At 46.4% G+C, this 14,719-nt stretch overlaps 1 protein-coding gene across 3 annotated transcripts in view; it reads right to left on the bottom strand.

Annotated features, from left to right (window-relative positions):
• The window catches only part of MEGF11 (multiple EGF like domains 11), a 210,842-nt gene that overhangs the window by 1,692 nt on the left and 194,431 nt on the right, over positions 1-14,719 (bottom strand). The window contains exons 20-23 of one of the 3 annotated variants that reach the window (XM_050903189.1): positions 14,106-14,176; positions 10,645-10,674; positions 7,106-7,224; positions 40-246 (exon numbers count right to left, since the gene is read on the bottom strand). In XM_050903189.1, the coding sequence (XP_050759146.1) occupies positions 40-246; positions 7,106-7,224; positions 10,645-10,674; positions 14,106-14,176 (427 nt within the window). The remainder of the gene's footprint in view (positions 1-39; positions 247-7,105; positions 7,225-10,644; positions 10,675-14,105; positions 14,177-14,719) is intronic. The other 2 variants (XM_050903192.1, XM_050903191.1) reach the window with 2 other exon arrangements.

Genomic DNA, 14,719 nt, shown 5'->3' on the forward strand with positions numbered 1-14,719 from the left:
AACTGTTGGAATAGACCTTCTGCCGCCTGCCCTGCTTACCAACTTCGTAGATGTTTTTATTGGCTGTCGATGAAGTTGGCATTTCTGAATATGGGGACTCCCTGTGACCAGGCGATTTCATTTCCACGTAGCTGCTCTCGGAGTGTTTGCATGTTAAAATGGGGGGGTCTTTAATGGTGGCATATGGGTTTTCGCTGCTGTTCAGAGAACAAGTGCTGGAGCTGCACACAGATTCTTTCATATAATCTGCAAAACAAGAGCGGAGTGGGAGTGTTAGAGTTGTTAGCTTGCTTAGGTTAATTACAACTGAACCTCTGCAGGAAGGGTGGGGGGGACAAGGGGGCAGGGGGTAAGGAAGATCCTTGAAGCATCCAGCACAGACACCCGACGCTTGTGCTCTGGGTGCGTCCAGACCATTGCATCCACAACTCACTAGCAGGAAAGAAATAAAAACCTGCTCAATACCAAAGGTTTTCCTGTAAAAGGTTCTAGTTGTCATTTACTGCAATATTTAATTTGAGGTGGCAATCCTTTCCCTCCCTCCCCCTAATTCCTAAGGAGCTACGTTTTAATCCCGCTCCGCCTGCCCCGCCGACCCATGCACGCGGCCGCAGTGAGTCGGCTCTGCAAGCAGGACCTTCTGCTGGTACTTGGCCTGCTGGGCCAGCTACAAGGTTAGTGTCCCGGGGGCTTTGGTCAACATCAAATGCCGTATGTTTGAATGCAAAACATTTCCAGCAGGCTTAGAACTGCATCAGTGCAGCGTACGCGCGTATGTCCCCTGAGAGCTCCGGTTTGTGAGGCTATCCAGCACCAGGAGAAACTGACTTCTTCGTATTCCCTCTGCCATTAAGACTGGGAGGACGCTGCTCCTGCTAGCGGGGAACGCTTGGGTTTCCGCAGGGGGGACAAGCCTCCATCTGAGCCTCACTTTGCTTTGCCTTTTTTTTTCCCCCCATTGCTGTAGACATCTACTGCTCCTCTCCCCTAGGCTGGAGAAAGCAGGAGACGGTGACGGAGTAGGTGCTACATGGGGAGAACAAGCTTGGCGTGAGAGTTGTAAACCACCGGTCTCCCCTGTCGGTGACCCTGGCTGGGGTATGCCAGCCTGCTGCAAGGTACAGCGCCAGTCTTGCTTTAAAAATAAAAAAAAAACACAATAGAGAATAAATAGGTCTTAACATTGACATTCAAGAACGTGCCATTGCTGCTGTGTGCATCCTGCTGGGCAGTGCCATTAATTTAGAATTAGAGCGATGCAATGAAAGATGAGGCATTTTCTTGTGCTGGGTTACAGTACAAAGGCAGATCCTGGTATATATGAAATACTCCTGGTGAAATAGCGGGACTTGCAAAATAGCTGCAATCCCAGCTGCCCCCGCTATCTAGTATGGGAGACAAAAAGAGAAATTCAGGTTAAGAAATAGACAGACAACAAGATATCGCTTCTCCTTTACAAACCTCGTCTCTGTGCCTATCCGCCCCGTCCTGCTAACTCACTCGTCAGGTTTGCTTCACTCTGTGGTGTGATTCTACCTCCATCAGCTCTGGGGTTGCGTCTGTGTGTGTGTGTGTGTGTCCATCAGCCCCCGGGCCTGGTGCCCTTCGTCTTGGCTCAGCTGGGGGATAGCACTGAGCCGGCGTCCTGAGCAAGGTGTCAGGTCCTGCCCTGCAGCAAGCTATTGCATTTCTGTGCTCCAATTGCAGCGATACGAACAAATCTTTGGAGTCCTCAGCTCTCAGGGTTAGTGAAACCAGCTTGGTAGGAAGCTCCACTGCAAACCAAACCAGCTGGACCATGCTGGGACCATCAGGGACGCGAGGGCTGGCAGAGGCCCTGGCACCAGTGCAACGTTAATTTAGTAATAAAATTAAGAAACTCCTCGTGTGACTTCAGCCTGGGTGAGATTAACAATGCCTTTGCTTCAAAGTGGAAGACGTCTGTTTTGGTACATCACAGGAGACAGGAACCAAAGCAACACAAATATTCCCCAGCTGCTGGCAGCAGGGTTTGGCCTTCCAGCTTTACCAACCCCATCCCGGTACGGGCAAGTCAGTGACAAGCTGTCCCGTCCTAGCCTTCTAGTGAGCGATGGAGCAACCCTGCAAGACCAAAGGCTTCTGTACCTGAGTGAGCTCAATGTCATTAGCTTTTGCTATGTATATGACAAATTAAGGTGCCACGCAGTCTCGGATCCGTTAGTGTTTAAAGCTGAGGAGACAATAGACAAAAGACTAACAAATCCTATAATAAAATTAAACTCTTTAGGCTAAAAATACCTGTGCTATATGGACTGGGCCCCATTCTTCAGTCACTGGGAAGGTTGTACATGGGTGAACTGTTTCATGCTGGCAAGGAGCTGAAAGCTCCTGGCGCTGCCCGAGCTGACGCTGGTGCAGGAGCACTGACTGCTTCAGGGACGTGGCCCTGATGAGGGGGAGAGACTCAGCCCTGAGCCTTTTATTTCATTCTTAGCCAGAAAAAAGGCTCAGCTCCACCTGCCAGTGAGTTACAGCTTCTGGTGGCTACCAGGAGTACGTAGTGCTCGTTAGGACAGCCTGGGCAGCCTTTAATAAGTCAGCTCTAAATTTTGGGGCGAGAGGACAGGAAGACTGTTGCAAACTTGCTTCTCTGCCTCAAGCCATGCTGCTGAGCAGATGCTCAGGGGGGCGAAAGGCAGGAGCTCACAAAAGCGGGCAGCGTGAATAGGTCCGTGTGGCTTTCGGACCCTGCAAGGACAAGAGGGCGAAGCGAGCTCCATGTGTGAGCGCGAGGCTGCCGGTGCCCTGAGAGTCCAGCACAAAGCACTCCCTGTGGGCACCACGGATGGGAGGGAACAAATGAAAACAGAGCTGGGTTTAGATTCATAAAATGTAGATTATAAAAGACTGCTGGCTACTACAGCGAAAAAGGGGGAAGAGTGAGAAGTCCTGCTCCTGTGGTGCTGTAGCACGCAGGTAAATAGCTGCGTGGGTCAGTGCTGGTTCGTTTATGGAAGTGGGCACATCAGAGCTGGCATAGGCAAAAATCCCAGCACATCATATATTTTATTAAGTCCAGTTCAGCTACTTTTATCTTCCTAAGCTATAATTCACCTGTACTGCTGCTAGGGCTGACACTACCTCCCAGGCAGATGTCCCTCAGGCTGTAGCTGCAGCACCAGCCCTTCCCTTCCCTTCCTTTCCCTTCCCTTCCCTTCCCAGGGAAGACCAGCGAAATACCACTTGGGCTGCCCAGACTCATTTGACCTCTCCCAGGAATTGCCTTTTCCCAGAAGATACTGAGAAATAGCAAGCCTAAGAGCCGATTCCCGCTGACGTAAATGGGAACTGTGTCTAGCTAGGGATTAGACCCTTCGCTCCGGTTACAACATAATTTACGGAGCACCAGCGTATGTTTGGTAACGTGCTATACACCAGGGAGTCATTAGCCCACAAGCCACATTATGCGCAAGATTGTGGAGAATTTAACTCTAAAGGATGTAGAAGCATCTGAATTACTTTGGTATTAAGGTAATTTGGGGATAATTAAAAAGTCTGGCATCAATTGTCAAATTTCATGAATTAATTTAGCCCAGAACAAATGCATTTAGAAATTCTCAGCCCATTCACCCTGCAGGCATGTGTGAGCTCTGGCGATGCTGCCTCATCATCCTCCCATGTACCGACGGGGTCGAGCTCTCGTGGAGGTGCAAAGCACAGCCCGACCCGTGGCACTGCCACCAGCAGCGCTGGTACTTGCTGTAAGCACTTGATCAGCGGGACACGCTAGAGAAATAGGGGGAATATGCTCTAATTTTGAAGTCCCTGTCTTCTGTGTTGCCTGGATACCGATCACCAGACCTTTGAAGGAGGTTTTATTTTTGTTACCAGGGACTGGAAATGTACTTATGCCCCCCACAGACCGGGTTCCTCTCTTTTGCCCTGAATATCCTCTGGTGTACTAATGACAAGCCTCAGTACCTACTGCTACGTTTGAAGTGCTAAGGAAATATGATGTATACAGGTAAAACATGCTCTCCGACTATTTAATCACATTTATGGATGACGTTCAGTGTAGCATGCTTTTCTGGCTGCTTTCATTATCCTGGCTAACCTTCGCTGCTGCTAGGACAGTAACATAGCGATAGCTTATTGCTGCTTTTCAGAGTGTGACACAATTGTGGGGACACGTTCCTGTACAACGAAAAAAGGAACCACACTGAACCAAGCCTCAAGTGCCTGAGGTAAGTGCATTAGCGCTTCTAACTGCTGGGATTTTGCTGGCTATCGTGCAAAGCATAGGGGTTTTTTCCTTAAAAGGTTAGAGCCTGAAGTCACATTATTCCACCAGTGCATCAGCATTCATTTAAAAAAAAACAACTAAAAAATAGAAAAGGACTCAGCTGCAAGGAAAAGCTTGGAAATGGTATCACTGAACACCATGCACAGGAAAAAACTGCTCTGAAAACCTTGTGACTGTTCAACCACTGTCACCATGTGCCACGGGGCTCAGAGCTGGCACCGTGGCATCCATCCCCTTGCTGCCCCGAAGGATTCCTGCTGCTTCGCCAGTGCAAGGAGCTGTCAGACACTGCGGGCTTCTCTGTGGGTGACCCTGGCAAACACAAACCGGCCATGCCTAACCCCCTGGGCCTCCATTAGCAGCACGGCCACTGCATTTCTAGTGGCAGGTTGCAAAGGGGACGTCCCTCTCCTGGCTGCCCTGCTCTGGGACAGCCTCCAGCCAGGCCAGCGCGGAGCAGGGGCTGCGGAGCTGGGGGCTCTGGTCTCCTCAGAGGAAAACTGGGGGAAGCGGGTGGCAGACCAGGTCCACCACAGCCTGAACTCAGCCTCGAGCCACGGGACCCCCATGCCCCCTCCCGACAGTGCATCCCGTGCAACGCTCTGGGCTGGGGTCAGGAGCACCAAACGATTTTCAGCTGCAGGGCACGCTTTCTCCAGTCAGACCTAAGAGATACTGACGGGAAAAGGCATCATCTTTAAAGTGCATAAAAGCATATAGAAACAAAGTACCTGCTTGCCAAGTCTTTTTGCTGACAGAATCCAATTGTTTGGGACTGGAACTTGCTTTTATCTGAATGACCCAGCTTAGCAGATGCTTTCTCTCCATCTTTGAGATGAATTTGGCTAGTCAGGGCCAACGCAAGACCTGGCAGGGTGAGGAGAGCTGCGCACTGAGCATCAGGCACGTCACCCAGCTCCTTCTGGTAGACTCATCAGGGACTGAGAGCGCCCATGCTGCCGCCAGAGCCCCGGGGCTGCCTGAACCCAGGAACTGGCCTTCAGACTGGACTGTTGGAAACCTTTAACCATCCAAAGGCAGACACTTCTGAGAAATCTCAGCTGCTAACTACCTGCAGGTTAGCTACCGAAAATCCCTGGGAAGTCAGGTGTGTTCCTGTGTCCCCGGCACCCTGCCCTTGTCAGCACCAGCCGTGCCTCTCTGCGGCAGCCAAGCAGCCATAAAGAACACATCAGCTTTCCTGACATGGCTTCTAGGCCTGATTTTTTCAATTCATAAGGAGATAAACATGTAAAGAAAATGGCTCAGATCCTAAATAATAGACAAAATATGTAGCAGCAGAAAATACATTTCACAGTTCGCTGTTACTGTAATCCTTTTTCTCTCATTCACACTGGTATCCCACTCTGTGTGACTGTGTCTATGGATGGGAATTCCTACTTCGTGTATTCAAAGCAGCTTTTAACTTTGTAAACACAGTAATTTAGTTTAAACTAATCTTGAAACTAATAGTTCCATGTAAAGAGAACAGCTCTTTTTTCTGAAAAAGAGAATCATTGAAGTAGCTGAAACCAGTGGATTGAGTCAAATATACATACATAACCCTTTTAATGTTTTAAATTTAGCTTTATCATTGAGAAAGACTTGGTCATGGATTATTGGTTTCATTTGGTGATTCTGTGTAAGGTGATGTGTTAGCAAATATTGTATCACTTTATTTCGTAAACAGCAGCTATGAAGTGATTAGTGTTCTCTAGGCCTGGCTATAAGCTGGTCATTGCTTTTTACGTGGACTAGCTTTCAATATTCCTTGTTAGTTCAGACAAAGGTCTTGCTCTGTAGCACCTCGGCCATAGCAGACCAGTGGGTGTCTTGAAACCAGCTCTGTGTGAAGGTACCATTTTCACCATTAGTCAGCCGATACCAGCTCAAGGACATTACCGAAAGCCGTTGTGCAGTATTTACCTCCTCGGCTGATGGAGGGACATTCCCAGCTGGTGTGTACAGACACAACAGCCTTGAATTCAGATCAAGGACCTCAGCCTGAAACCTGCCTGTTCCGAGTGAGACAGACTCCTTGCTCCATCTTCTGGACCACAAGTTTAGTGTGCCAAACCCCAGCCCAGTCAATCAGGAGCTTGTGGGGACCACTGTGCCAAGTAGTCTTATAGTCCATACGTAACTGGAATATTTTGAATGTAAACCTGGAGGACAACTGAAATCTAAAATCATTGGGCCTTGCGCTCATGACTCATCTATGATCCCTTTTTAGAACTGCCCTGGAGTCAATGCCCATTAATTGCTTCGTGCCAGCGTGACTGGTTAATGTACTGAGTGAGGTCTTTTCTCAAGCTCTGCTATAAATCTCTTTCAGCAAAGGCCACATAGCAGGGTCAGCTTGTTTTCTAGTGGCTTTGTTTAAGCTCAGGATGGCCAAGAGCCTTACGGAGCCACAACTCAGCAGGCAAATGCACCAGTCTATCATCAGCAACTGCCACCAGAAAGCCCTTGTAGGATGGCTAATAGGTCCTAAAAGAGCTTCCCCTGGCCAGACAGCTCCACCTGCACCTCCTGTCCCTGCAGCAAAGCCCTCCCTTTTTGTCTTACGCTGCTTTGCCGAGGCAGGAGCCGATGGCCTTGTAAAGACTTGCATCCATAATTCATGGGCCCCAGACATCTGGCTCGGAGTCAAGAGTGCTGCCAGCTGAGCCACGCAGGCGTATTCTGTAGGTAATTGCCCTGTCCCTTTCTGTCTCTGCATGGCCACTCTCCCGGGTGCTCAGGTCTCCTATCTCACCTCTTCTACGACACCCTCCTCAAACTCTTTGCCAGGGTGACTGCAGGCACTGGATACCATACCTTTGAAGCTTTTTTCCATTATGTATGTGTTCTGACGTCTATCCATCCCACAAGCACCTGCATAAAAATGATATATAATGGAAAACAAATAAATATTTATGTAAATTGGATTGCTTTGACTACTGAGCAGCATATAGTCTTTCCTCTAAATTGTACATCAAGGCCCTCATTTGGGGAGGCTCTTAAGCACATCCTCAGCTGTAAGCACGCACTCAGCTTCAGTGGGGATTCTGTGCACGCCTAAAATTATGCATATGCTTAAGAGTTTCCCTGGAAGGGAGGGCTTTCCTGAAGCAGGGTACTGCTCATTACCAAGAACAGCTATCCATCAGGAGAACAGAAAAAAAAAGTAATCTGCCGATACATTAATTACTGAAACACTGGGTTGGATTAGTAAAAGAAGCCTAAAACATATCCTTTCAAATTTGAGTCCGCAGGTTGTGTTACATTACTCTGTGACTAATTTTAGGCTTTGTTTCATTCGTGGATAGTATGCTGTTTAATTCACAGTCTCAGATTCTAAGGTGTGTACAATCTTTCTAAATTACCTAATACGACTTTTTGCTTATGAATTTGCACAGTTCAATAACTGATGTGACAGTACTCCCTAAGTGACTACAGCAGTCTGAAAATGCAGTAACTGAGAGCAGAGAGCTGATAGCAAAGACTTCTGCCTTATGCAACTTCATAAGAACTTGCTGTTCCTTACAGAAGCAGAGATAGAAGGGGATGGGAACCTTTTCCATTTTCACTACTGCAAATCATCCTAGATATCAATCAAAAGGAAAATCTAATGTAAGCCTTTAAATCTTTTTAACTATAGAGTCTGATATTTCTTATTGACTAGCAAAATCAACACAAATTTGGTTACTGAGATAGAAATGTCTTTGTGGCTTATGGGATTCCCAATCAAGTAACTAAGTTACGCTGGTGAAAGAGCCGTGCAAACAGCATGTCCCAGAGGTCTTCCAGCTATTTGTCCTTGCATGTCCTCCGGTCTCTACAGAAAAAGCTGTCACCACCACTGGCGATGCCATACCAGTCCCTTTTTCACGACAGCTTTGGTTTTTTGCTAAATAAGGAAAATCACTAAATTGGACAACAAATGTGTTACTGGCACATCAAAGACAAACCCCTTTGCTCTGATTCTCAGAGCGTCCAGCCCTGAGCACAGGAAAAGGGCTGGTGGTACACGACTGGCTCTCTATGACGGGGCTCTTTCCTTTCTGGCCAAGAGTGACCTCCCCAAACCGTTCGAGCGCCTTCTGCTTTGTTTTCCACCACTCGTCCTGAGCCAATCCCCAGACTCACCCCCTGAAAGAAGATGCAGAGGGCAAGGCTGACTGGGCGGTTTGGGCACAGTGGGGAAGCTCTTTCACATAACAGTGTTAGCTGTGTGCTTTTTTTCTCTCCTGTATCCTGCTAGGGCAGAGTGCTGAGTGAAGAGGATGGAGCTAATTCATCCCTTGGCTCACATCCACAGGGCTGGTGGTGCTCTTTCCCAGCAGCGGTGCTCCCAAAGGCCATCCCTGGCGATCACACGTCCTCCTGCCAGGGCTGAGCAAGCCTCCAGGGGCAGGAATGCCCAAGCAGTGTTTGGGTCAGCTTCGCAGGCAAACACGCAGGGTGCCTCCGGCGAGAAGCAGCTCACACCACACAGAGCAAGGCTGGCACATAAGAAGCTGGTGAGCACACAACTGGGGTTACAGGGTGAAGGGGGCCGTACCCACGAAGAGAGAGCAGCAGGGAAGTAAAGGAGACGACTCAGGCTGACCCATGAGGCGGTGCATTGGACACAGCATTGCTCATGTAGTGCAACAGCAACACTGGAAGAGCCTCTGCCTTCAGAAGACGGGGATGAATAACTTTGCTCAGGACCACGATCTAGTCCTCCACAGTAACTTTAAAATATTGACCAGCCATGTTGGAGTTAGAGACAAAGCAAGCAGCAAAAAACACAGGAGTGATCCTGTAGGACAGTGTCCTCGTAATTGCTGGGGATTAATGAGATGGTTAGAATAAGGATCATGAAGAATAAGTGACTTATCGAAACAGAGGTTACCCAGGGAACAGTTAGCTGTGCTCCCTGCACAGTCCATCCTTGTTCAAGAATGTTGCATCTGTTCTGAGCATCCTCATCAGATCTTTACAGAAGTGTTCCCATTGCAACTGTGAAGACCTGAAGGAAGGCTGGAGCCTTGGGGCTGCTGTGAGGGTACAGCAATATCAACCGGCACTTTTGGTGGCTCAGACGGGAAGGACTCCACCTTCTGAGCATATCTCGTTAGCTCAGCTCCATGTCAGCTCCTGCCAGTCCTATGGGAAACGTCAGGAAAGTCTGGAAGGGCCCCTGCAGCAGCAAGAGATCACTGTGCCTGCTTAAGTAAGCCCAGACTTACTGTGAGACCCTCCCGGAGGGCAGGCTGCTGTATTCACACAGAGTTCGTCTGAGTGAACCTGACTTCTGGTTCTGAGCCGGGTAACAGGCAGTCCTTGCCCACACCGAGCTGCAGAACAGCACATTGCCACACTTGAGCTCAGTTCTCACTTACTCCAGTGTAGGTGTAGAAAACTGAGAATCCTTCTTGTGGGAAGATGGCTAAGAAAAGGTGGGATACACCTGCTAGGAAAGATACAGGTAGGGTTGCTGCTGCCTTGGGAGGGCTACACAACCCTTCAAAGCCCTTCCCAACCTATTCCCTGTAATTCTGCCTTTAGTCTTCTTTTATGTCTCTTATAGTTCTGTGGGTTTTATGACCCATTTTTGTGTATTATTCATCGCATTCCTCAGGAGGTGAAATGAATGATGGATACATTATTTTTTAAACTGCAAAAGTAGTTAATGTGGAAAAGCCCTAAACAGGCCAGGAATCTGGCACTTCAGGAAAGTCTAGGTTTAAGGTTGAAGCTAAATTATCTGCTAGGGTGAAATCAGAGTCTCGGCTGGAAATATTTTTCCTCACCCCTTGGCCTTGAGAAAAATGCAAAGTCAGCTCTGAATCAAACTTTGTGGCTTTGGTCCTCTGAAATAAATGCAGCTTTGAGTCACTCAAGATGTGCTGCAAATCACACTTTAGTCTCTGCATTGAGGACTACTGTTAAAAAACGATTACAGATAAAACCATTTTTGTCTGCAGCCCACTGTACCCAGCACTCAAGCTAGTGAGCACTAACAACCTTTTCTGAACTCAGCAGGTAGTTTAGGACTTTTGACTTGCTTGGAATAGGAGCTGGAAGCTGGACTCTGCAATTGCTTAATGGAGACTGGACTAGAGCAAGAGAGATTAGTCACAGGGCAAACAATTCTGGTTCTGCAACATTTTCTATTCTAGAGAATAGAAAATGCAAAGACAAGCCATTCCTTGAAACTGGTAGGACTAGGCTGCATTGAACAGGTAGTGACACACAGCGAAGGTGACAAAGCTGCCTCTTCTTGGCACCACAGAGTCCTCAAACTCTGATCTCAAGCACACGTCCATGAGAATTACTTGTGCAAACGTGCTCACCACTAGACTCCAACTCCATTTAACAGATACGACTATCTCTCTGACAAAGCCTGATATTTGAAGCTCACAAGCAAATGTGCTAGCAGTAAAAATACAGGCTTTGTTCCGCTCCTTGCATTTCCCAGTTGGAAAGAACAGAAACCTGGCAACTGAAGTCCTGCAAAACAGGCAAAATACCTGCAGTCTGGTAAGATCCACTGTATGTGTAAGTACAGTGGATATACATATGTATACTTTTATATATATAGTATATATGCATAGACATGCATACACATATGTATGACTCCTGTTTTTCTACACAATTTCTTCCTGTTAGGCTCAAAGAGAGCCCCATTGATACCAGAGGGAACATACACATTGACTTAGATAGGAGTTACATTGGGTCCTCAGTTAAGACTACATAGTTTTTCTTAGCATCCTGTATAGCAAACAGCCTCTGGCCATCTGCCCCGCACTCTTCCCAGGAAGCTGGTGCTGGGTCAGGCGGATTCACTCTCACGCTTCCTTCCGTGTTTGCTCTGTCTCCTTGATCTGTGCTGCTGTGGCAGCGTGTGGGACATGCATCTGAAATACGGACCATGGTGGGCTCTGAAATGGGCTGCTCCTTTGGCCCTGAGCGCCCGCAGTATGAACAGCCCTTTCTCTGCTCCCTCCGAGAACATCTTTCTTTCTTTCCCTTTCCAAATAATATGTCTGAGGAATGACTCCTGGCTCAGCAAGGCCAATGATGCAAACTGTGAGCAATCAAAAGGTGTTTTCCAAAGCTGTAAAAGTGCAGCCTGCAAGAGTGAGGAGAGCAAAGAGGGGTTAATTAAAGCACTCATTTGCCTTTTACCTGTGGGCCTGCCTTTATGAGACACATAAGCAAATAGAAAGTACATGGTATTTCCAGAAAGCATTCTATTGATCCTCTTTTAGACACAGATACAGAGATACATTGCTTGGAAGTAAGGAGCTGTGGTGCCAAGCGCACAGAAAAGGGCATGATACCACCAATCAGCTGAGCAGCAGTGCTCTGCTGCTGCTAGAAACAGTCTCCTGGCTCCTCCTGAGCTGCCGGCCGCTGCTCCTGAGTAAGGCAGTGTCTTCTTGGGAGTAGCTGCTTCTCCTGCTCTCCCTGAGCTGTGAGATCAAAGGGGGGGTCTAAGCCTGGATCCAGTGTGGTATTGAGAAGCAAGGTTTTCCCCATCAGAAGAGTCCCTGAATCCTTACACCCAGTCTGAGCACAGCCATGATCCTGAAAAGTGATGGTACGCTGCAGTTCAAAACACAAAAGGTGTCAGCCTGAGACAGGTCTGAACAGCATCCAACTTTGAGCACAGTATTTGATCAGAAATGCATTTCATACATCAAAAAAAAAAAAATTAAGAAAACTCTTTATGATTGCAGGTTTTAGAAGATAAGTGTCTGAGTTAATTTTCACATGGATATTCTTATGATTTCCTTTCCCCCAATTATAAGTCATATTTATGACACTTGCAATTTCTAACAAGCCCACAGATATTTTTGTGAGCCTCATGCTCTTTCTCATCTGGTTGGTCCAAAGAGCCTGTCCTTTGGGACCACTGCCTCAGCCAGAGGAGTAGCTGGCTGAAGAACCAGGGAGGTGACCAGAAGAGCTGAGGGTTTGCCACCCGTTCCGAATGTCTCTTCAGTTTCCCTATAAGTCCTCTTCCTTGCCTCTAGCTCGCTTACATATCTGCTCTCTATAATATTTCACGGGATCACAACAGAGGAGTTGTCCACTGCTATTTTATTTTTAACTGAATCCAGCCATGCACAATGCTTGGCTGCTATTCCAACACATGAGCTGGAGCATCTGTGTCATAAAAACTAAGGCTAATAGTGGGATGAGGAGGTGGTACACCTCTTTAACTCTTCGGTACTTCCATGCATGATGCAGTTTAAAGGTCAAGATCTCCTATGTGACCTTAATGGGCTTCACTGAAAATATAAGTGTTTACAATTCAAAATTGAAGTTTTTCGCTTTCTTCTGAAATTTGCACAGGTAAGTGGAATCTGCAGCTTTTATTGCACAAAAGTAATACTATGAAATGAAAATGTTTTACAGTTTCATGTAAAAATGGCCTTGATCTGAGCAAGAATTCAACATTATGAAAGTTTGCATAAGCAAGTATTAATTTTGTTACTGAAAGGGAAGAAAAAACATCTCATTTTTATCAATTAGTGTGAAAAAGACATTTTCAAAGAAACAAAGGAAAAAAAAAAGGAAAAACATATCTGGGATGCAAAATGCCATGGAAAAAATTGTGACTGTTTTGCTGGAGACCACTTCGCCAAAGTATTTATCACTTCTACATCATTCTTACTGCAAAGGCATTTAGCATCGCTTCTGCTAGTAAAATAAAATGCATGAATGCAGGACAAATGTGGCACACGGGGAGTTCAAGACACCACAAGATAAAAACAAATAAAGCTAGTGAGCAGAGCAGTAAAATGGTAAAGGGAAAATGAACTTGATTTGAGGAGCATTTGGAAATCCTCACCACCCCCAACTCTCCATGTTACGTACAGATAAGCACAACAGCGGTTCTGCAGCTTATTATACAGAAGAAAACATGAATGCTTGATAATGATGGAAAAGGGTTCGCATTGAAGCTTGACAGGTTTGTGATTTTCCTGATGCAGGGAAGACTTGATCTTTGGAGCAAGGCATGGTGTGTGACCAAAAAAGCAGTGACAAGACGGGATGCCCGGTGGTGCCCTATGTTAACTCCTTTGCAACGTGAGCTGTGAGACAGTTGACCTTAAAAATCCCATAATACCACTTAATACTGCACTTTCCCCCATACCGCAAATTTTCAGTAAGATGTTAGTAATCCCAGTAAAGGAAAGGGCAAATGCTTTCTGCCACTGACAAGCTAAACTCCAAGTGCTCAGATAGGAAAACAAATAGCATCCAAAGCACTAAATCTGGATAGCTTTTGAGATAAGAGCTGCTAAAAACCCTGTTAGAACTGAAGCCAGGGAGAATAAACTTGGAAAGGGCAATTAAACTTCACTCTTGGCTTGTTTGCACTGGCTGGTCATTCAAAATTGCCTGAAAAATGGCCACTGGGAGATAACAGGGTGTACTGCACGCTCCAGCTCCTGCCAGAGGCTCCACAGTTTTATCAAGATGCCAGTATTGAGTGCTAAACTTTATTAAGCATGAAAGAAAAACAAAATCCCAGATTTGAATTTTTAATGTTCTAAGTTAGTCCTTAAAAAACATTTATAGAGTAGATGATAGCGATTCAACCGAGCAACCTAGGAAGGGAGACTAGAATGAATATTGACTCTGCTTTCCCAATCTGTGGTTTGTGGTAAAGGAAACAATTTTCAGTTCTCCATCTTTCACTACTGGCAACGCTGATTGTGAAATAAAGACAACACCGATATTCTTCATTATTGTTAATGCCTTTATGAAAGACTGATTTGGATTTGGAATTGCTCTAAAGTCTACTAAAGTGATTAAATTGTTTAAAAATTACTGACCTATTTCATTCAGATAGCTGTAGGGTCTCCAGTCTGCAGTTTCTCTGTCAAGGATTTTGTTACTGAGCTGTTCAAAAAGTATGATAATGGGTTAATGCTGAAATAAACAGACAGTTCCCACCCAAGACTTCAGCCCAATGATGTCACGAATAAAAATGGGAGATGGCTATTATCTTGGCCTCACTATTTCAGTCCTTTATCTGCATGAATTTGACAGTTGTTCACTAGCATTAGGGAAAATCACAAAGGAAAGTCACTTCACCAAGCAATGAACACAAGCATGCTGGAAAATACAGGATTTCCTTCAGTAACCTGTACTCACGACTCGAATGCCTGCGTACATGGAGTGACAAGCTGGCAGTTTCAAAATAACTGATGAAGATGGATGGATCAAAACCACCTACATAAGCATGCAGATAGGAGCTGTTTGGAACAAGGGATTTGCTAATACATCTGTGTATTTAGTTAAAAGAGATGTAACGGCTACAAGATTTCTCTCAATTCAAGGAAAATAACATCGGCAATAACGAAGCATAAAGCCCCGTGCAGATCTGCCAGCAAAAGCGGAGAGGAGTCCAGGGCTGCCATCCAGATGCTACTGTTGGAAGAA

The sequence above is a fragment of the Gymnogyps californianus genome, chromosome 11 (assembly GCF_018139145.2).
Source record: "Gymnogyps californianus isolate 813 chromosome 11, ASM1813914v2, whole genome shotgun sequence".
NCBI lineage: Eukaryota > Metazoa > Chordata > Aves > Accipitriformes > Cathartidae > Gymnogyps > Gymnogyps californianus.